The 22200-nt window shown below is 38.3% G+C and overlaps 1 protein-coding gene across 8 annotated transcripts in view; it reads right to left on the reverse strand.

Moving 5' to 3' along the window:
* The window catches only part of Nf1 (neurofibromin 1), a 236597-nt gene that overhangs the window by 125432 nt on the left and 88965 nt on the right, over positions 1 to 22200 (reverse strand). For 7 of the 8 annotated variants that reach the window (XM_060387188.1, XM_060387187.1, XM_060387184.1 and 4 more), the window contains 13 exons: positions 16299 to 16378; positions 14233 to 14356; positions 11957 to 12115; positions 9597 to 9846; positions 9044 to 9117; positions 8774 to 8857; positions 6195 to 6635; positions 5693 to 5832; positions 5284 to 5406; positions 4664 to 4747; positions 3591 to 3707; positions 2844 to 3025; positions 2154 to 2365 (listed from right to left, as the gene is read on the reverse strand). In XM_060387188.1, the coding sequence (XP_060243171.1) occupies positions 2154 to 2365; positions 2844 to 3025; positions 3591 to 3707; positions 4664 to 4747; positions 5284 to 5406; positions 5693 to 5832; positions 6195 to 6635; positions 8774 to 8857; positions 9044 to 9117; positions 9597 to 9846; positions 11957 to 12115; positions 14233 to 14356; positions 16299 to 16378 (2070 nt within the window). The remainder of the gene's footprint in view (positions 1 to 2153; positions 2366 to 2843; positions 3026 to 3590; positions 3708 to 4663; positions 4748 to 5283; positions 5407 to 5692; positions 5833 to 6194; positions 6636 to 8773; positions 8858 to 9043; positions 9118 to 9596; positions 9847 to 11956; positions 12116 to 14232; positions 14357 to 16298; positions 16379 to 22200) is intronic. The other variant, XM_060387183.1, reaches the window with a different exon arrangement.

A 22200-nucleotide genomic window follows, 5' to 3' on the forward strand; every position in this document is an offset into this window, starting at 1 on the left:
TTAGGGATAATCTCATGCATGATAGACAAAATCTCTACCACTAGGCTGCATCACCAGACCTTGAGTCTTTATTAAGAGAACTACTAAGTTATCTTTAATTACAGGTAAATACTAAAAAGAATTCAGAATATTTATTTATAACACATTTAAAGATGTATAAAGCAAGTTTCAGGCTAGCCAGAGCCACAAGGTGAAACCCTTCCTCGTCTTTGAAGAAAGGAAAAAAACAAAACAAAAACAAAAACAAACAAACAAAAAAAAAAACAAGAACAAAGCTCAATAGTTCAATAGTCTTACTAAAATCAAACTGAATCAAATCAAAACAATCACAGAAGCATATTAAAAAGTGGCAGCAGCAGCAGCAAGGATACCCTAGAGCAGAAACAGAGCAAGAACATTTGAGGAACAAAAAGAAGGCAGAGATAAGGCAGGGACCAGATTAGGTACAGGATTATAAGCCAGGGCAAAGAATGTGAGCTTTATTTTTAGATGTATAAAACATGATCTCACAGACTCTGTTTGTAACTTCTAGGTATTTTTTAATGTATATATTCAATTTGAGTGTAGGAGTACACATGTGTCCATGGAAGTCGGAAAGGAACCTCGATCTCTTGGAGCATGTTAGCATCTGTTTATGAGCTGTCCCATGTGAGTGCTGGGATCTGAACTCCAGTCCTTTTATACAGCAGCAAGTACTCTTAACCACCAAACCATCTCTCCCACCTCTTCTACAGGTGGATTTTCTTGGGTTTTGTTATTGTTCATTTAATGTGAATGGTTGCTTTGCCTATGGAGACCGGAAGAGAGCACCCAAACGCCTAGGACTGGAGTTGCAAGCTGTTGTAAGTGACCATGTGAGAGCTGGGAATCCAACCCCAGCCATTGGAAGACTGCTGTCCTGTCTTTCTAGTTACTCATTCTTCCATTTACAGCTTTTAAGCAAAAACTAAGATTAGTTTAGTAATTCGAAGTTACTCTTGAATAAGAATAAGTCTTTTTTTTTTTTTTTTGGCAAACTACGTGGCTTTAGGAAAGGGGGGGTGGAGGGAGACAGGGCTTCACTGTATAGTTCCAGCTGGCCTGGAACTTGCTGTGTAGACCAGGTTGATCTTGAACTCACAGAGATCTGTCTGCTTTTGGCACTCCAATGCTGGGATTAAAGACACAGGCAACAACATAGGGATCCACATGGATTTCGGAAATGGAAACGAGCCAGAGCTTCCTCCAAGCTTTCAAATGTGTTAAGAATGCTGTAGTTTTATGGGTGGAGGGTGCAGCTCCGTGATAAAGCAGCTGCCTAACATGTATGAGGTCCTGCCAGCAATCTCCAGAACGCAAAATAAACAGAAGGCCAAAAAGCCATCTAAGTCCACAGTATTTTATTGGTCCATTTTGTTTTGAGACAGGGTCTTATGTAGCCCAAGCTGGCCTTGAACTTGCTACGTAACCAAAGATGACCTTTTATTCTTGATTCTCTTGCCTCTACTTTCCAAGTGCTGGGAGTACAAGTGTGTGCCACCATATCTAGTACACTTTCAACTGCAGATTTCAAATGCAAATGATAAGATGTCAAGTAAAAATTAAGTTATATAAGGCAAAGGTAGTTATCAAGCTAAATCACAGATAACAAATTTAGCATTATTTAACAACTAACATTAGGTTTACTAGTTACTTTAATATGTAAACATGGGATCACATTAGCAGTTTTACACTTTCTTTTCATTTGTGATTAAATGGACTTTTTCACTGGGGTGGAATGAAAGAAAATACTAGTCAAGGGTAGGAGTACCAACCACTTCTCCATAGTTAAAAACAAAATGTTAAAAAAAAAAAGTTTAGTGGCTCAAGTTGGTCTATTTTTATTTTTTGCGACAGTCTTATAGTGCTCAAGCTGGCCTCAAACTCACTGTCTAAGCAAGGAAGACCTTGAACTTCTGATCCTCCTGTGCCCTCCCCCAAGTGCTAAGATTACAGACATGCACAACCATGATGGATTTTCTGGGGTGCTGGGAAATGCATTCTACCAACTGAGCTTCATTCTCAGCTCTATATTACATAATTTTTTCTAGTTCTTAAACTTCATCAGCTCACACTTATTTTGAAGCACTGGCCCTGTCAGGCATTCCACGTCTCTCCTTTCTCAATACACTTACCCACTGAGAACAAGGCACCACATTGGCCAGAGCCATAGCTATAGGGAGCTCTCCCTGGTCTCCCATCATTGTGACCAGTTCCACGAGTCTCTCAAAACGATCCGCCAACACCGTTTCAGCAAGTGTGTCGAATTCTGTTCCTTGTTGAAGGATTTTTGTCAGAACCTCCATAAATGTAGCTCTTGTCTGGAGATCCTTGTGATAACCTAAACCTGACAAGGACAGACAGATGTAAATTTACTACCACAGACTAACTAAAGCAATTTTCATTTACATGTCATGACAACTCTTGAGTTTTCATTGTACATGTACATGAGTGTTTCATATGCAAGTATATCTGGGTACCACATGTGTGCCTGGTTACCATGGAACCCAGGAGGCACTATCATATCCCCCGAGTCTGGAGTTACAGATGGTTATGAGCGACCATGTGGCTGCTGGGAATTAGGGCCTCGAGAAGAATAGCCAAGGCTCTACCAATGAGCAAGTTTTCCAACCCAGCCCTCGAGGTTTTATATTTCTTTTTTGTTTTGTTTGTTTGAGACAGGGTCACTGTGTAGACTTGACTGTCCTGGAATGCAATGTGTAGACCACACTGGCCTTGAACTCAAAGATCCTCCTGTTTCTGGGTTTAAAGCTGTACACCACCTTACTGGACCAGTTTGATATGCAGCTTTCACTTGCTCTCACCTATGGAGTGCATGAGTCCACTGTCCACATTAGCATTGAGTAAGTTTGACATTGCAAGCACTGTACAGTGCCTCAAGGATGCCAGCCTCCGAGACATGCCACGTTTCCTGCCACCTGTTTGTGCATTTTCATCTTCAACTTCACTACAGTCATTCAAAAGGTTCATAAATAATGTGAAGTACCTGGGAAACACAAGGATTGACCTTTATACAGCGAAGGCCACACCAACCAGAAAGCTAAACACACATTCTGAGTAATCATATATGACACTATGTGTGGCTGTGAATATTTGCTTTTCTAATGTTGGGGTAAGAAGTCAAAGTGGCTCATTATTAAGGTGCTGTGAGAATTATTTTATCCTGACAAAGTACAGTATTCATTTCATGACATAAGCATTAAAGATGTGCAACGTTTGCTGGCAAATGTCATTTTGAATATTTAGGTACAAAATTAATGTTCCAAATAGTTTAAGACATGGTCATTTTAAATGACTTAACAAAGCAATCTAGATTTGTTAACAAAAAAAAAATTCAATAACATTTTTTTTTCTTTATAAAACACAACAAAATTACTTTCCTATCATGGTCCTATGGTTTCACAAGTAGATAAGGTATGTTTTATGAGAGCAGCTAATGGCAACAATATAAAAGCAATTTTAAATAATTAGCTACTTTGGTTACATTTCTTGTTTGGTAGGGAGGAAGTTCTATTTGCTTTTGGCTGTGATTTTTGGTAGTTGAAATTTACTTAAGAAATAACTGTGATTTGGCCTCCATCAGTTCTACCCCATCTCCTTCTTCAGGCTGCAGTGGAAGACCAGCGAGGAGCGATACTACGGCTTCCATGCTTGCTTGGTCCAAATCTCTAAAGAAAAATAATTTAGAAACTATGAGACTTTCAGACATGAACTTAAGGAGCTCTCTATTCCACTAAACTATAAGCACAACCTAAATAACATAAGCAAACATACCAAGCCAAGAACACACACACACACAGACTTCAAACTGGTGGGGAAACTTACAGAGAAGTAATTTTTAGCATAATATCTATGCTAAGTCAAAATTATGGGGCTTAGGATGTAGTCCATTTTAACATCTACAAATCTTAGGTTCAAGTTCCAACATCACAATATAAAAAACTCGATGGGCAGTGGTGGCGCATGCCTTTAATCCCAGTATTCAGGAAACAGAGGCAGGCAGATCTCTGAGTTTGTGGCCAGCCTGGTCTACAGAGTGAGTTCCAGGACAGCCAAGGCTACACAGAGAAACTCTGTCTTGAAAAAACAAAAACAAAAACAAAACAAATAATGATGAAGAAGAAGATAATGATAAATAAGTAACTCAATCAACCAATAAATAAAAAGTATATACTACTAAGTTACAGCTGGCCAGAGAAACATATGAAGTTGTCATACGGATAATAGTTATCATTTCTGATATGTATCAATCACCTGTCATTAAAGCACCTAAGCAATTATTCCTTAAAAAGACTTACTACAATTATATTCCTCAATCAATACCTTTATCTAATCATAAAGTAATACAATCTAATACTTTATTTATCTTCTTTCTCAATACCGTTAACCATTCTTCTCAAGCCAACACCACTTTCCTAAGCCTCTTGCACATTAATTTTAACTAAAACAACTTTCCATTAAAATAAAAAAGAAACTTTATATTTAAAATGCAAAAGTCTACAACTTACAAAACAGCTTAAATAAAGTGTGTTATGCACCTAACAGCTATACCTGTTTTCCTGAGTATTAAAACATGATAGTACTTAAAGGTCTCTTTACTCTCCCTGTTTTTGTTTTGTTTTACCTTGTAAGACACTTTACATCATCATCTGCTGCTTGGTTTGATGTTCCCATAACCCAGTCTGTTAGGTATTCTACCATCTTATTCCTGCAAAATGATGGGGGAAAAAAAAAAGAGCAAATTTTTAACACACATACTTACCGTCTGATTATTAGGAAAAAAAATTTTATTGCACAGTTGTAAAGGCCAGGCTGGCCTTAGCATTCTGACTGTTGGGATGGCAGGTATACACCAACACATCAAAAGACTATTCTATGACAGGGCAAATGGTCAAGAAATCCAGTGTGATTTCATAGACCAGATACTGCTATCAGGAGTAACGAACCTCAGCCTCAGAAGGGTACAAAGAGACACAACTTTGATGCTGATCCTTTGCTATACTGCCAATGTAAAAACAATCAAACTTTTAGTGCCCATGATTTAGTTTTAGGAAAGAAGAGATTAAATAAAAAGACAGAAAACAAAACAGAAAAGCAGAAGCCCATGGGTACAGAGTTTAGAGAAACTTGAAAGACAAATAGGAGCACACTCCCTTAGCCACCTCCCTCCCCAAACACCCCAGCACTACACCATTCAACACTCCACAATTCACAAGATCCGACTCCGCCCTTCTGAGAGCTCACCTAAATTTCATCTCTTGACAAAATGAGAGATCATCTCTTCTTGCCATCATTACTTCAACTAACTGACACAGTTTTGTTTTTATTTGAATTGCATGGACCATATTCCCAAGAACACGAACATATCTAATTAAATATAAAATAAAAAAATTATTAGATATGAACAAAAGATAAGGCAGTCTAAATGCTTTACTCTATAAGTAAATATAACTTTATACTTTAAATTTTGTTTAGGTAGGAACATATACAACTTCTGATTATCTTACTGTCACAGTTTATACTAGGTGAGTAGTAAAAAATAAAAGGCAAATTATTTCATCATACCCATTTCATCATACCAATCCTCCCAGTGCATAAGAGGTCTAACCTCTTAAAATGTGGCTCTGCTAGGATTCAGTAGCAGAATGCTTACCTGACCAGATTTAACATCATTGTTTCAATGCTAGCCTGTCCCAGATGCTCAGAGCTCCCTTCGGTGTGATTATCCAGCAGGTTCTTCATTATGGCTATGGTTTGTTCTACAAACTGAGTATTGCTATCAGTTAATAATACCTACACAAAAACAAAATACATTAGTGATATCACATCAATGCACAGAAAACACATCACCAGAACAACAGCACATTCAGGAATACCACAGGCAAATATACAAACACACTGATTCACACAGCTATTAGTTCACATATCCAAGATTCCTAACTCCAGGCACACCCACAGGCCAGAGTTCTGTAGAAGTAGGCCAATCCTTACATAACATGATTTTTTTTCTCTAATTATAACAATTTTTTAAATTGTGCATGAATTATCATGTTGGTACCTAATTTAAATAATTTAAAAGAAACAGTCTTCATTTATTTCAAACATATTATTAAATTCATAGAGAAGGGTAAAAAACAAAGTGGAGAAGACTTCACCTGTCCTTGAGAGTCAAAAAACTTGCTGATGGTATTCTTCAGTTTGTTAAACAACATTGGATACAGAGCAGGACTCAACTCCAGACCCACCAGGTCCTTAACATTGGTCCGTATCTGAAGCCCCACTTTTTCATGGTTACACACCATTAAGGACAGAAGCCGGTCCATAAATCTGCTGACAGGTGTATCAACATTCCCTTCGGAAGACATTACAGAAATCATAGACCCTTTGCGCTCACTGACAGGGCCCATAGGTGGGCTGTAGGTTGCTAGGCCAGAGCTGCTTCTTTGTTGCAGGCACACCCCTCCAAGGGCACAAAGGAAGCCAGTCATGTTGATCCACTCCTGCAGAGAGTCTGTGTCAGACAAGTCTATGGATCCTCCTCCACTGACATGGGACATCCGTCTCTTAACAATGGTCTTATGAAGGCTTTCTGCAGCCTAAACACGACATGTTTGTGAAAAGAATGAATTCAACATAAATTGACTAAAATTTTACAAATTATTTCTTTTCCATCTCTTCCAGCAGGATAAGTACATTTTATATTTTAAAAAAGAAAGCCTGAAATTACCATATATATTATTTTTTAAATTCTAGTTTCATGTATATAAATGTTTTGCTTGCGGGTATATCTGTGTACCATGTGTGTACCTGGTTAGTCTAAATAGGCCACTCATGATAAGACCTGATAGAGTAGGGTCAGAGGGAAGTGCAGGAGGACCTCCTCTATCAGTAAACTGGGGGAGGGATATGGGTGGAGAAGATGGATAAAGGGTGGGGGTGAGAGGGGACGAGGAAGGGGGCTACAGTTGAGACACAAAGTGAATAAACTGTAATTAATAAAAATACATACATAAATACATACATAAGGCTAGGGGAGGATGTTAGATTCCCCTAGAATTGGTATGATAGCCATTGTAAGCCACCATGTGGTTGCTGGGAATTGAACTCAGGTCCTCTAGAAGAGCAGCCAGTACTCTTAACCACTAAGCCATCTCTCCAGTCCCTACCATACACATTTTTAGAGAGCTACATTTTTTGTCATACCTAGGACTACTAAAATCAACCTGAAGTGTCAAATTCTTTTAAAAATCTCTGATGGTCCTAACACTGATGAACCTTAAAAAGAAAGAGAAAAGAAGCCAGTCACAAAGGTTTATAATCTATGATTCCATTTCTACAAAATGACCAAAAAGGGTAATTTTGTTGAACTAGAACATATATTACACCAGGCAGCAATGGTGCACACCTTTAAGCCCAGTGCTAGAGAGGCAAAGGCAGGCATATCTCTGAGTTCAAGGCCAGCCTGGTCTACACAATAAGTTCCAAGACAGCCCAGGATATACAGAGAAAATGTCTTGAAAAAAAAATCAAAATAAAACCAAAAAAAGAACATAGATTAGCAGCTACTCAAGACTAGAGCAGTGAAGAGAAAGAAGAAGGAAAAATGGCAAGTTAAAGCTAGTAATAGCTAAGTGGGGGAGGGGTCATTCTTTGAGAGGATGAAAATGTATTAAAAATGACTGTGTATCCACTGACAGTTACACAATTCTGTGACTATACTAAAAACAATCACTAAACTGGTCACTTTATGAGAGAGAATTCTATAGCATATGAATTATATGCTGATTGAAAGCTACCCTAGTAAGAAAAACTTTGTGATCTAAAGCTGTATTATTTCCTCAAAACAACTTTTTCTTGCTCTAAGTGACCATAACAAAAAAACAGCAATGGAAGAATAAACAGTTTCCCTCAAAGACCTAATAATGAGAACAGTATGGGTGACAGAAATTAATTATATACAAATACCAATTAATTATTAATTTCTGGGGTAACTGGTGGTAGATGATGAATGATACACTTGATAATAATAGTTAAATGAAATGTTCAAACTTTAAAATTGCATTTAACCTTAAAATGGGCTTAATTTGTCTGTTCACCAGATCCTTTACTTATAGAGTATCTAATAGCACAGCACAATGGGCCAGACAGGGTGGCACACATCTGTAGTGCCGGCACTTGAAAAGTTAAGACAGGAGGATCACTGCAAGCTCAAGGACAACCTGTCCTACTTACCAAGTTCTAGGCAGCAAAGATGAATAACCAGATCTTGTCTCAAAACAAACGCACAGCATGAAAACTGTTAAAAATTTTGTTTTTTTTTTCTCTATATACCACTGTTACATCTTTTCTAAAAGTTCTCTGAAATACTTCAAAGAAGGGAAAAAGAACACCAAAGAGCAAATGGTCCTTTAGCTAAGTGATTTCTAGCAGAGATATTTAATATTTCTGTGGTGATGTAAACTTTTACATCTCTACTGTCCAACAGAGTAAATAAATGCTTAATTTTGAATACTGTAAAACGGAGAAAGTAAGTTTAACTTAATAAATTTGAACAAGTTATAAGTTACACTCTAGCAGACACATGTGGCTAATAGTTACAGGATGAGGCAGAGCAGACCTAGATGAAGCACAAGTAGTCTTGAAATAACCCCATATAGCATCCTACTCTGTGCAGCCCACAAAGATTACTTAAATGAAATAAGAAATACACAAAACCCTCACTGGACAAACTCACCTGGCCATCTTCCATTTTGGCTTTTGGGTAGTTAAGGATTAGTTTTGTAGCCTGCTCCCACTTTGCATGTGTATCTTCCCAGGCCTAAAATGAAGTCAAGTGTCACTAGGAGTAAACTCAACATGATGAAGTCAAGATGTAACTGCAGGTTTTGAGTACCCTACTTGTAATAAGCACACAGCTCAGCTTTGCTTCTCAAGTTGTTCCTGATCACACAACTAACATGAGGGTAGGGGCCTGGGAAGGATGTTGCTGCTGCTGAGGCCATACCTCAGTGTTTCCTGAAGTAGGGTGCTCAATGCGCCTTAGCAGGGCCATCACTCTTTTCTGGAGTGCTGCTCTTCCTAAGCAAAGGAAACAAGCAAACCCAGTTAGTGCTTAGAGCTGTCTTCCCATCTAGGAACTTGCTAAGCCCCCAACCCCACACCCGATCAGAGCTGAGTGAAGGAACGGAACAAATGATCCTGCACTCTCACCAATCTCTACAAGAGTACTGATCTCCGACTCCATAATGTCTCGAACATTAAAAAGCCATCTCCTCACCTCTGTTCAGGCAAATATGTGACTAGGTGTTTAAAATCTCCCCAATTACTATTCAAGCAGAGTAATTTCCATAGTCTATAACAGCAACTTACAGTGCCAGTTATTAACAAATGTACACAGTAAAATTTCAGTTTCAAATGCCACTGGATTTTATCCTACCTTGCTCAAAAATGGATTTCAAGTAAACAGTTTGAATTAGCCCTGGAAACTTTCAAATACACTCTGTTGTAAAAACAATTAAATGTTTAGTTAAAAAGAAAGAGAAATTAGCCACATTTACCTGTCGACATCATATTGCTGACAGAGGCAAATTCCATGAATGTGTTATAGTTGGGCAAGAAGTTGTGTACTGACACCTCATCCACCCCACACCGGATGTCAGCTTCCTCACAGAGGTGGCGGAAACAGGACATGGCAACCAGAACAGCTTCAGTGTCAGGGCTCCACAGAAACATATACAAGGCCACTTCTAGCTTGGTCTGGGCTTGTCGGCATATTGGTGGGGTTCCACTGCACCCCACTGTGCTATCCTGGGAGGCAGGAGGGATATACTGCAACTCGGTGACTTTTATACAAACTCAACAACGTACCATCTATCACAGCACACGAAACTAACATGAACTCTCCTTCTTAATAATACATTTTTTTCCTGGTATACCTTACTCTAAATGAGATGATATGAACCAATATATGGTTTACATAACAGTAGTGCATTTTAATTCAAATAGGCAGTATCTTAGATTACAGAAATGTAAATAAAGTCTGTAACAAACATCTATGAAAGACACCACAACAGCAAGTCTCTGCAGCAAACTGTAATCCACCTGACATAAATGACAAAGGAAGGGGAAACAACAGAAGGCGCTGTTTCTTAGAGGGAAGGAATAAACACACAGTGGCACTGACTAAAGCAATGACACACAAACTAACACTGTAGCACAAAACATAGCAATCTGATCCGACTTTCCCGGAACACGAAGTACAGAGACCCATTATAAAGCAAGTGCAAAGCATGCAGGCAAGGCATGCACTGCAGCTGCTGCAGGCTTGGTAAAGCCCCTCACAGGCTACAGGAGAACCAAAGGCTAAAAGGCTAGGCCTGAGAAACAAAGTCCTCCATAATCCTTTCATAATTCTGCTCACGTTATTATTTATATATTTTTAAAAGACTTATCCATTTATTATTTATACAGTGTTCTGTCCACATGTATGCCTGCGCACTAGAAGAGGGCACCAGATCTCAAGTTAGATGGTTATGAGCCACTATGTAGTCAGTGGGAATTAAACCCAGGACCTTTAGGAACCTGAAAAGGCAATGTTCTTAACCTCTGAGCCATCTCTCCACCCCCCCGTAATTTATATTTTAAGGATATTTACATACAGAAATTAGTGTCCTGCTAGGCACAGCAATACAAACCTATAATCTCAGCTCTTACATGGAAAAGGGAAGAGAATCAAGGCCAGCCTGGCCTATATGGGACTCAGTTCAAAAATGTACGGCTTGCCAAGCATGACTGCCCATAATCACAGCACTTGCAAGGCTGAAGCAGGAGGATTAAAGTGAATTCAAGATTAGGCTGGCCTATAAAGCAAAGACTGTGTGTGTGTGTGTGTGTGTGTGTGTGTGTATATATATATATATATATATATGGAATATATATAAAGGCAAACAGAAAACATTAAATCTTAACAACACTTATCTATAATATTAACCAAAATAAAATACTGTGTTTTAATCCTTCTCTAGTTCAACTTCTGCATATGAATAGACTTTCTTACAGGGCTCACATCAGAATGATTATAGCTATCAGCCACAGCATCAAATAATCAAGTGCTATTTACCTTTTACCTAGTTTAAACTTCACAGTAACTCTGGACCAAGAATATTTTACCTGTTTTATTTAACTTTTTTACTACTATTATTGCTTTCTGCTTTTTTTTTTGGGGGGGGGGAAGTCTTACTAGGTAGACCAAGCTAGCTTCAAATTTGTCCCCTCTGGGATAGAGGAATAAAACCAACAGTTAAGGGCACTAAAAGCACTTCCTGCTGTTCCAGAGGACCTGGGTTTGCTTCCCAGCACTCACAACCATCTGTCCAGTTCCATGGGAATAGAAGCCCTCTCTGACCTCTGTGGACAACAGGCACACACAAGTGCACAGATATACAGGTAGGCAAACCACCCATACACATTTTTTAAAAACTAAAATTTAAAAGGCTAGGCACAGTGGTACAGGCAAATATCTCAATTTGAGGCCAGCCTGGTGTTCATAGGAAGTTCCAGGATAGCCAGGGATACATAGTGATACCCTGCCTTTAAAAACAACAACAACAACCAAACAACCAAACAACCAAACAAACAGATAAAAAAACAACTAACTTGTGATCCTTCTGCCTCAGCTTCTAGAATCCTGGGGTTACAGGTTTGTTCCACCCTGTCCTGCTACCTCCATTTTAAATCTGAGAAACTAAGGCACAGAGTTGTGAAGAAGTCGCCCAGGGTTCCAGACTGGGCAGCAGTACAACTAAATTCTAAGCAATCTGTAACTAATGTGCTAAATTATTTAACTGAAATTTGCCAACGTCCACTCAGAAAGATAAGAGTGGACATGATGATGCAGGAGTTACAAAGAATGACCTACCATGGAAGAGTTTCCTTTTCCTTTCCGCAGAGGTGCTCCAGGGGTACAGGTCCGTAGTAATTCATCATGGTCAACTGACATCTGAGTGGTATTTCCACTAGCAGGTACATCATACCCTCCATAAAGGAAGAGGGAATGACAGGAACTTCTATCTGCCTGCTGGGAAAAAAAGGAAGTTCTGCTGAAGCACTGACATCCAAGAAACACAGCACTAAGCAAGAGCTGACTTTTTGTTTAGGGCAGCCCTGGAAAGCCTTCCTCTCAACTCCAATGCTTCATCTTTAGGCACATTCATTTATCCACAGAGGTAAAGAGGCTGGTGCAATGTCTTTCTTTCAAATGCCTCTCATTTGCCCACCTTCCAAATCAAGCCCAACATGGATGCTTAGTGAAATAAAATCTATTACAAGAAAAATTTAACACTGTATGAGTTACAGATAATAATTTGGCCTTGTCAGGATAATTAGAACTTTACTTTTAAAGATAAAATTATATGTTCGGTAAACCAAAGCCACAGCACTTGATATTGTGTGTGTGTGTGTGTGTGTGTGTCTGTCTGTCTGTCTATCTGTCTGTCTGTCTGTCTGTCTCTGTCTCTCGCTCGCTTGGTACCTAGTAGTGGGATTACATGGTAATTCCATGTTTAAGTTTTGGGTGAATATTGTTTGTATTTGTGCGTATGTGTGAGAGTGTAAACATACATACATACATGCATACAATGGAGGTCAGGTGACCTCTATCACATTCTATCTATTCCTTTGAGGCAAGCTTTACCCCTGAACTTGGGAATTATTTCTCAGCTAGGCTAAAAACCAAAAGTTCCAAGGATCCTCAAGTTTCCGCCCTCTAGGAGCTGAGGTTGTACCATGCAGAGACACCTACCTCACTTGTTACATGGGTGCTAGGATTTGAGTCCTGGTTCTTATATCTGCTCTTAACAGCTGAGCTGTATCTCAGCCCTTGACGAGAATATCTGTGATTCACTACCAGATCACTAACACTGACCATGTTAGATAATGCACCAAAGGCCCCACACAGAGTTCTTAAGTCTAAGATCTCCAGGGTAAACTTAGCTCTGCAACATCAGCACAACAAGATAACCCCAATACAAATAACCTTACCTCTCCATCAGTACACCTCTAAATGGCTTGGTAAGGAATACGATGGTAGGCCTGGATAAAAACTGTTTATTCTTTAAACTGTGTCGTAATAGAAAAACTTTTAAATTGAGTATAAAAATCACATGTTAAAAGAATCGTACGGTTCTTTCCTATTACCTAGAACTTCAACATGTTTCAACAACTCATGATCAAAAATGTTTTTCCGATTAAAAGATGATTCTTGATCTTTTCAAAAGATTAAATCATCCCCTAACCCTACAGACTGCTGGCTCTACCATTAAGCTGCATTCCCCGGCCTTGTCTAAAACAAGATCTCAATGCATAGTTCAGGCTGGCCTCAATAGTGCTAGAACAACAGGCATGTGTGACCATACCTAGCTAAAAGACAAAATCTTTAGGGGAGACATACAAATTAAACCTACATTAAGAACTTCTGCCTTTTAGCTTTCTGAAAGATTATTTCCTGGACTAGCCCTGAGAGCCAATTCATATGTATAGACTAAAGAATAAAAGGGAAAACACACTCTTGGAGCCTTCTGTGATTATAGTAGCCTCCACTCTTCATAGGCCTGACCCAGAATCCTACTTAAGTCAACCAGAATTCATTATCATTCAAATTATCAGCTCAAAGCCTAGACTATTTAAATGTTAGACTACCAGGTCTTTTTGTACTTACTTTTATCTTAGGGATTCAATGAAAGAGGAACTGAAGTAGAATATAATCTAGCTAACAAAAATCTCTTTTGTACTGGTTAGCTTTTTGTCACCTTGACACAAGCTAGAGTAACTTTAGAAGAGGGAACCTTAGTTAAGAAGATGCTTCCATCAGGCTGTGGACAAGCCGGTGGGGCATTTTCTTGGTTAACGATTGATGTGAAAGGGCCCAGTCTGCTGCAGGTTGTGGACCCAGTGGTCCTGGGTTGTAGAATGAGCAAGCCACAGAGAGCAAGCCAGTAAGCTGTATTCCTCCAAGACCTCTGCTTTACTTCCTGCCTTGGCTTTCCTTAATAATGGACTGTCAATTAAGACATGTAAGCCAAATCCACCAACCCAGGTTGCTTTTGGTCCTGGTGTTTATCAGAACAACAGAAAGGAAATTAACACATCTCCTTACTATCCAGATATTTCCAATTTAAGAAAGGTTACTGTGCTTACCTTATTTTTAAGAAGAAATTTATTCCTGCAAATCAGAATTTCCCGTAACCACTTGAGAATTTCTGTGCTACTAAGCATTTGATGGCTAGTTAATTTCTTGCAGATGTAAAAAAGCATTTGTGAACTGCAATAATAAAGTTCAACGTTACAAAATCATCAAGAACCTATTATAAATATAATCATACATGAAATTACATCTCATAATAGACATAAGTTTAGAAATGTACTTTCCCTTGTTCAAGGGCTTTTTTTAATTTTTGTGTTTGTTTGTTTGTTTTTCGATTTTTTGAGACAGGATTTCTCTCTGTATAGCCTGGCTGTCCTAGACTCAATTTGTACACCAGGCTAACCTTGAACTCACAGAGGTATGCCTGCCTTTGCCTTCCCGAGTACTGGGATCACAGGTGTGCACCACCGTGACCCGGTTTCTTCCTCAGCTTTATCTAAATTAATAACAAATTAGAAAGAGTCCTATCCTTGAAGTAGGATGAGAAGAAATCACAAATTCATGTGCACAGAAAAGACTGCAAAGAATCAGAGTCGTCTGGAGCCAGGGCCTGCAAACTGCTGCTTGCAGGACAAGGCCATGTAACTTCTAAAAGGAAGTTCCAATGCAATATGGCCACACTCCCTCAATTCCATGTGTCTGTAACTGCTTTCTTGCTCCTTTAGAGGACAAAATTGCTGAACTGTTCTCTATGCTATGTACTATATACTACACAATGCTATAAAACTCTACTGTCTAATAGTTTAGCTACTAGCGAGACATATGTGACAATTTGAGCACTTTAAATGAAGCTTGTCCAAATTGAAATGTACTTTGTGAAACACAGTACAAAGTTTGAAGACTTCATGAAAAGAAAAATAGAAAATATCTTATTGACAATTTAAATTTATTTTATGGTGGAATATAGATCAAGTTAAGTAAAATGCACTAAAATTAAAGGTTTTTCTTTGATAATATGTTAAATTAAAAGTTACATATGCCTCCAATGATTACATCATTTTTTCCAAAGATTTATTTATTTATTACTATATAGTATTCTGCCTGCATATATGCCTGCAGACCAGAAGAGGGCACCACACCTCATTATAGATGGTCATGAGCCATCATGTGGTTGCTGGGAATACAACTCAGGACCTTTGGAAGAACTAACTGCCAGTGATCTTAAGCTCTGAGCCATCTCTCCAGCCCTTGAGTACATTATTATTAGAGTTTAGGTTTTAGCTCAGCTTCCAGGTGACCTAGCATACCACGTTTATGATGACACAATGGCAAAACCTAAGGTTTATAGATTTATATTTTTTAATGTGATGACTTCATGCTCATTAAAAGACTGCCATCATTCAGCCACAGAAATAGACACAAAATCCTGTATATTTTGTTTATAAATATATGCCTGTTTTTTAACTTATTCACCAAAACCACTAATATATACAGAAAATTTACAAAGATCATTGTTCCTGACCTTTCAATGCGGGGTTATATCCAGTCTCATACCTGCTCATCATGTTCTGCACTACTGAGTGATGTGCGTAGTTTAAAAAATAAGAACTTTAAAAACTAAAAACAAAGTTACAAAATGTTAATATTTTAGTCTTAGAACTCCAAACATCTATCAAAAACAGAATTATAGCTAGGCATGGTAGGACACACCTTTAGACCCAGCACACACTCCAGAGGCAGAGGCAGATAGAGCTCTATGACTTCAAGACCAGCCTGGTCTACATACTGAGTTCCAGGCTAACCAGGGCTACATGGTAAGACCTGTCTCAAAACAACAAACATAATTGTAACTACATAAGAGTACACAATAGAGAAAAATGCATGAAGCAGAAGAACTTGAAGCAAGGTGATAAAAATTAGCACCATTTAAAAAACTTGTTTTGCATATACGTGACATTTCTGACAGTTAAACATTCTAATATTTTCAATTCAAATGAAATACAAAGTCATAAAACATCTCTAGGTGTAATTGAATAAATATGACAATGAACAAATACTATAATACTTAAAGACAAAATTAAAAAATTTAAACTCAATTAAAATTTGAAAGTACATATACCTTATTTCCCAAAATGTCTCTACTGGAGCATCAGGGTTCCATAAATCGATGCTATCTAACTGATGAAGAACCAGCAAAGCCTGAAATTTAAAAAAAGAGAGTGCACTGAAAATTTTTTAGAAAACTAACACTGGAGTACTTATTTCACAAATGCTAACAAACAGAGTACAACAGTAGTTCTGAGATACAGTGGGAACAACCAGTCGGAGAGCAAACCAGATGAACATGATTCTCACCCACAGCGTCACCCACCCAGAGCTCACGCCCTCTGCCTCCATCACTTTATTCTAAGTGGCATAAACATAGAAAGTTGTGAATGAATTCAGAACAATATATACATACAAAACTGTTTTAAGCAATAACAACATGATTCAATAATTTAAACTCTAGAACAAAATGATCTCCCCTAAAATTAACACACACAATGAAACACAGCAGAAGTTAACTTGCTTGTTACACCCTTTTTGAATCAAAGTTATTTTCTAAGATTGACAGAGTGCCAAACTAAGAAAACTTTGTATCAAGTATTCAGCAGCAGTTTCAAGTATTCCATGAGTACTAACAGGAGTTAAATGAGTAACTACCATATAAATATGCTATCTTACAAATTAAAACCATCAAAGGTTATGAAAGCAAAGACTCTTCCTTCAAATCTGCGCAAGCTAGACTCCACTTCTATAATGTTTCCCCATTTCCTAGCAAATCCTCTGTGCTCTGTACATTCAGTCCATGGTAAATACACATGAGGTTCTTTATGCCCTTTCAGAAAAACATTAATGAAATGTTATTTGGCAACATTTAGTGATTTATAGTTTCCATTTAAAAAAAGATAGCACAAATTAAAATTCAGTTTTACCATTATTGTAAAAACACTTGGTACAAGTTACTGGTACTTTAGGATTTTCTGTTGATTTTCATACAGTGGCACAGAGTTGATTGGGAAACTAAAGCACTCATTTTCTCTTACTCCATTTAAACTCTGCAGACAAAGACACGTAGAAGATGAAGAAATAAACAGTAGTGAGGCGCAGGCCTGTGGGCTCTGGTGCTTCAGGGGTTCTAACTCTCGAATGGGAACCTGGGAAAGTTTTTGATCTGGAAAGAAAGCAAGGCATACTAAGGCTTTCTTTTTAGAAGGTGTTAAACTGCCAGAGCACATTTGTTTTTGAAAGATTTCAAATACATACAGTGAAAGAAGAGAAGGCAATATTAGAACATTAGTCAGAAGTTGGATATGAAATCCCAACTTTATGCTTGTCGTTTACAAATGGTTTGGCCTTTGGTAAGACACGGGTATTTTAGGGTTTTTTTGGGTGAAACATTTTCTGTTTGATAGTTTATTGTTTAATCTGGGTGAAAATTTATTAGCTTTTTTTCTATTTCAATGATAAAAGAATACTCATGTCCTCCCCTGCTTTAGTTTTCCATACCAACATGTGTCACTCAATGGAGCTATACCCTGAGAAGTGCCACAAAGGTGACTCTGTCATCATGCCAGTATCACAGAATACAGTAATATTTAAAAAAAAAAAAAAAAAAAAGATGACTATGGGGCCATTAGATGATACAATTTGTTGGGAAACACCTTACTGTTCATGGTTTGTGGTTTAATATATTGCTACATAGTGTGTGACTGACTTACTTCAATAAAACTGAAAACACATTATACTCATCTGGTATCCCATAAGTATTTTCAATACTGCTCAATGATTTACACAGGCTTTAATGGATACTTAGCAGCATGTCAAGTTGAAATAGCACTCTCTTCATACTAACCCATTCTCTCATTAATGAATAAGTAAAGTCCTCCCGATACTCTATTAGAAGAGGAATATACATGTATTTTTATCTTGAATTATACATAACATACATAAGACAAGAAACATAAGAATTAATTATCGGGGTGAAAGCAAATATTTGAACAAATCCTCCAAAAAGAATATAAGCAATGTACCAATTTTTAGGATGAATCCTGACATACATACACACAGTAAAACAATGTATGAGGAGTGCACAAGTGTTCTAGGCAAACATTTCAAATACTCTGTCTCGAAGCACAAGGGAGAGGAGACAGAATCTGACCGTCTGTGTGGTGCACCGACACCTTCTCAACACTGCCAACACCAGAAGGCCCCCGACCTCACCTCCCAGGCACTGCCAACACCAGAAGGCCCCCGACCTCACCTCCCAGGCACTGCCAACACCAGAAGGCCCCCAGACCTCACCTCCCAGGCACTGCCAACACCAGAAGGCCCCAGACCTCACCTCCCAGGCACTGCCAACACCAGAGGCCCCCAGACCTCAGCTCCCAGGCACTGCCAACACCAGAGGCCCCCAGACCTCACCTCCCAGGCACTGCCAACACCAGAAGGCCCCCGACCTCACCTCCCAGGCACTGCCAACACCAGAAGGCCCCCAGACCTCACCTCCCAGGCACTGCCAACACCAGAAGGCCCCCAGACCTCACCTCCCAGGCACTGCCAACACCAGAAGGCCCCCAGACCTCACCTCCCAGGCACTGCCAACACCAGAAGGCCCCCAGACCTCACCTCCCAGGCACTGCTCTCTTTACATGAAGGCATTCTTCTGAATGCCATCATCATATTGCTGTGCTTGTGTTTAAGCTGTATATAAATGCATTTTGCATTTGGTTATTTTCATTCAATATCATATCTATGAGATTCGGTTATCATTTTGCTTTCTTTTATTTTTAGATGGTGTCTCTCTATATAGTCCTGTCCTGAAACTCTCTATATAAACCAGACCGTTTAGAGTGTTGTTATTTTGCATTGGTTGGAATTTACTCAAGAAAAATGAAAAATCTGTTCACAACATAGATTTATAAATAAGTGAACCTAGAGGCTATCAATTTTTCTTTTCTTTTTCTTCTTTACCATCTTCCTTTTGGTGACAGGGTCTTACTGTGTAGCACTGGGTGGCCTGGCGCTCTCCATGTAGATCAGGTTGGCCTGGACCTCACAACAATGCGCCTGCCTCTGCCTCCCGAGGGCTGGGAGTGTGCCACCACATCCAGTTTATTTTCATTACTGCATAGAATTCAGTTAAATAAGCAGAACCGAAAGTGTCTATTCTGTCGACACGTCTGAGTAGATGCCACTATGAAGAGATGACACATATTCTACTGCTGGCAGTTCTGTGGGCTTTGTGAATGGACATTTGCATTTCTGTTGGCTCTATGACTAAGAGTAAAGCATAAGCTTATATGTTTAATTTTGTTAGTATAAAATAAAATTTAATGGTAGTTATGCTAAATTATACTCAGTAGTGTGTAAATGAAAACATAGTATCTACATTTTAAATTTTATAAATTAATTTCAATCTTAATCTACTATAGTAGTAAAATAGTATTTTAATACTTTGGAAGTTTTAAGTCTTCCCCTATGCTAAATATTTTCCAGGTATGCATGAAAAGAAAGTACTATGCACATTCAGCGTACTATTCTACTGAATACAATGACATACCTCACCCTTACTCTTCTGGATGTCAGGAAAGTGCTTGAATTTGCCACTATATCTGAATTTGTAAACAGTTCCTTTTTTTGTTGTTTGTTTGTTTGGTAATAGTTGGAGAATTTAATATCACCCCAAGATATACTATTATCCGGGCAAACAACTCAGAATTCTTGATGTTAAATGAAACCATAAACCAAAAAGACATAATGCACATTTTTAGAACATTCTACCCAAACAGATTCAATGCAATTCCCATCAAATTACCAACACAATTCTTCACAGACCTTGAAAAGAAAAATTCTCAACTTCATATGGTTAACAAGAAACCCAGAATTGCTAAATTCTTCTACAATAAAAGATCTTCTAGAGATATCTCCATCCCTGATCTCAAGCTGTACTATAGAGCAACAGTAATAAAAACTGCATGGTACTGGCATAGAAACCGACTGGTGGATCAATAGAATTGAATAGAAGACCCTGAAATAAATCTACACACTTATGGACACCCGATTTTTGACAAAGATGCCAAAACCATTCAATGGAAAAGAAAATAGCATCTTCAGCAAATGGTGCTGGTCTAGCTGGATGTCTACATGTAGAAAAATGCAAATAGATCCATATTTATTACCCTGCACAAAACTAAAGTCCAAGTGGCTCAAAGACCTAAATATAAAACCAGACACACTAAACCTGTTAGAAGAAAAGTGGGGAAAAGCCTTGAACTCACTGGCACAGGAGCCAACTTACTGAACAGAACACCAAAAGCACAGGTTCTAAGAATAACAATAAATGGGACCTCATGGAACTTAAAAGTTTCTGTAAAGCAAAGGACACTGTCGTAAGAACAAAAAGACAGCCTACAGACTGGGAAAAGATCTTCACCAACCCTTTATCTGACAGAGGGCTAATATCCAGAATATATAAAGAACTCAAGAAGTTAAACAGCAACAAATCAGTTAATTCAATTAAAAAATGGGGTACAGAGCTAAACAGAGAACTCTCAATAGAGGAATATCAAATGGCAGAGAAACACTTAAAGAAATGCGCAACATTCTTAGTCATCAGGGAAATGCAAATCAAAACAACCCTGAGATTTCACCTTACACCCATCAGAACGTCTAAGATCAAAAAGTCAAACAACGGGGGCTGGAGGGATGGCTCAGAGGTTAAGAGCACTTGCTGTTCTTCCAAAGGTCCTGAGTTTAATTCCCAGCAACCACATGGTGGCTCACAACCATCTATACTGTAATCTGGTGCCCTCTTTCTGGCTTACAGGCATACATGCAGGCGGAATATTATATGCTATATAAATAATAAATAAATAAATCTTTAAAAAAAAAAACTCAAACGACAACACATGCTGGAGAGGATGTGGAGAAAGGGTTGGTTCCCATCCATTGCTGGTGGGAATGTAAACTTGTACAACCACTTTGGAAAGCAATCTGGCACTTTCTCCGACAATTAGGAATAGCACTTCCTCAAGATCCAGCTATACCACTCCTAGGCATATAACCAAAAGATGCTCAAGTACACAACAAGGACATTTGCTCAACCATGTTTGTAGCAGCTTTATTTGTAATAGCCAGAAGCTGGAAACCAGGATGCCCCTCAGTTGAGGAATGGATACAGAAATTGTGGTACATCTACACAATGGAATATTACTGAGCAACAAAAAACAGCTCCTTTCTTTACAGCTCTGTATATATTTTGTCTTATATATTCTGAAGCTTTATTAACTTGATGCAGTTTTCCTGAACCTTTGCAACAATAAGATCTCTATCTGTCTCCAGTGTATCTGGGGCTGGAGTGATGGTTTAGGAGCTAAGACACTAAACAGAAAAGAATGAACCTTAAAAAAAAAATCAACTAATACAATAAAGCTATAGAAATTATGCTAAAGTAAAAAATAAAAACTTTTATTCCATTTATATAAAATGTGAACTAATTTATATTAACAAAGTAAATCAATTATTACAAAGGAGGCAAAGGCCAGACCAGGGGTGAGAAGGGATGAGGACTGCAAGGAATACAAGGTTAACGTTCAGTAGTAATGGGTGCTGTCTACCAATGACTCTATTAATGAACAAATAAATAGAATATTCATCAACAATCAGGAAAAGAAAACAGACACATGCAACAATACATATAAATGTTTTAAAACACCCACTTCCTAATTTAAGGGGTGGAGGAATAAGATCACATTTACTATAAGCTTGTAAAGCTAACCTAGAGGGACAGAATCAGACTGGCTAATGTGTAGAACAGGGTAGGGTATTAACTGCAGAGAGAAAACTCTCTGGTGTGAAGAGAGATACCCTAAGTCTTAAATTACTTAGTATATGAAAATTATATAGCAACAGATTTTATTTAGATTAAAGGTGTGTGTTTGTCAGTATAAAAATAATGTTTGAAAGTAAACTTTGAGCTG

The sequence above is a fragment of the Meriones unguiculatus genome, chromosome 7 (assembly GCF_030254825.1).
Source record: "Meriones unguiculatus strain TT.TT164.6M chromosome 7, Bangor_MerUng_6.1, whole genome shotgun sequence".
Lineage (NCBI taxonomy): Eukaryota > Metazoa > Chordata > Mammalia > Rodentia > Muridae > Meriones > Meriones unguiculatus.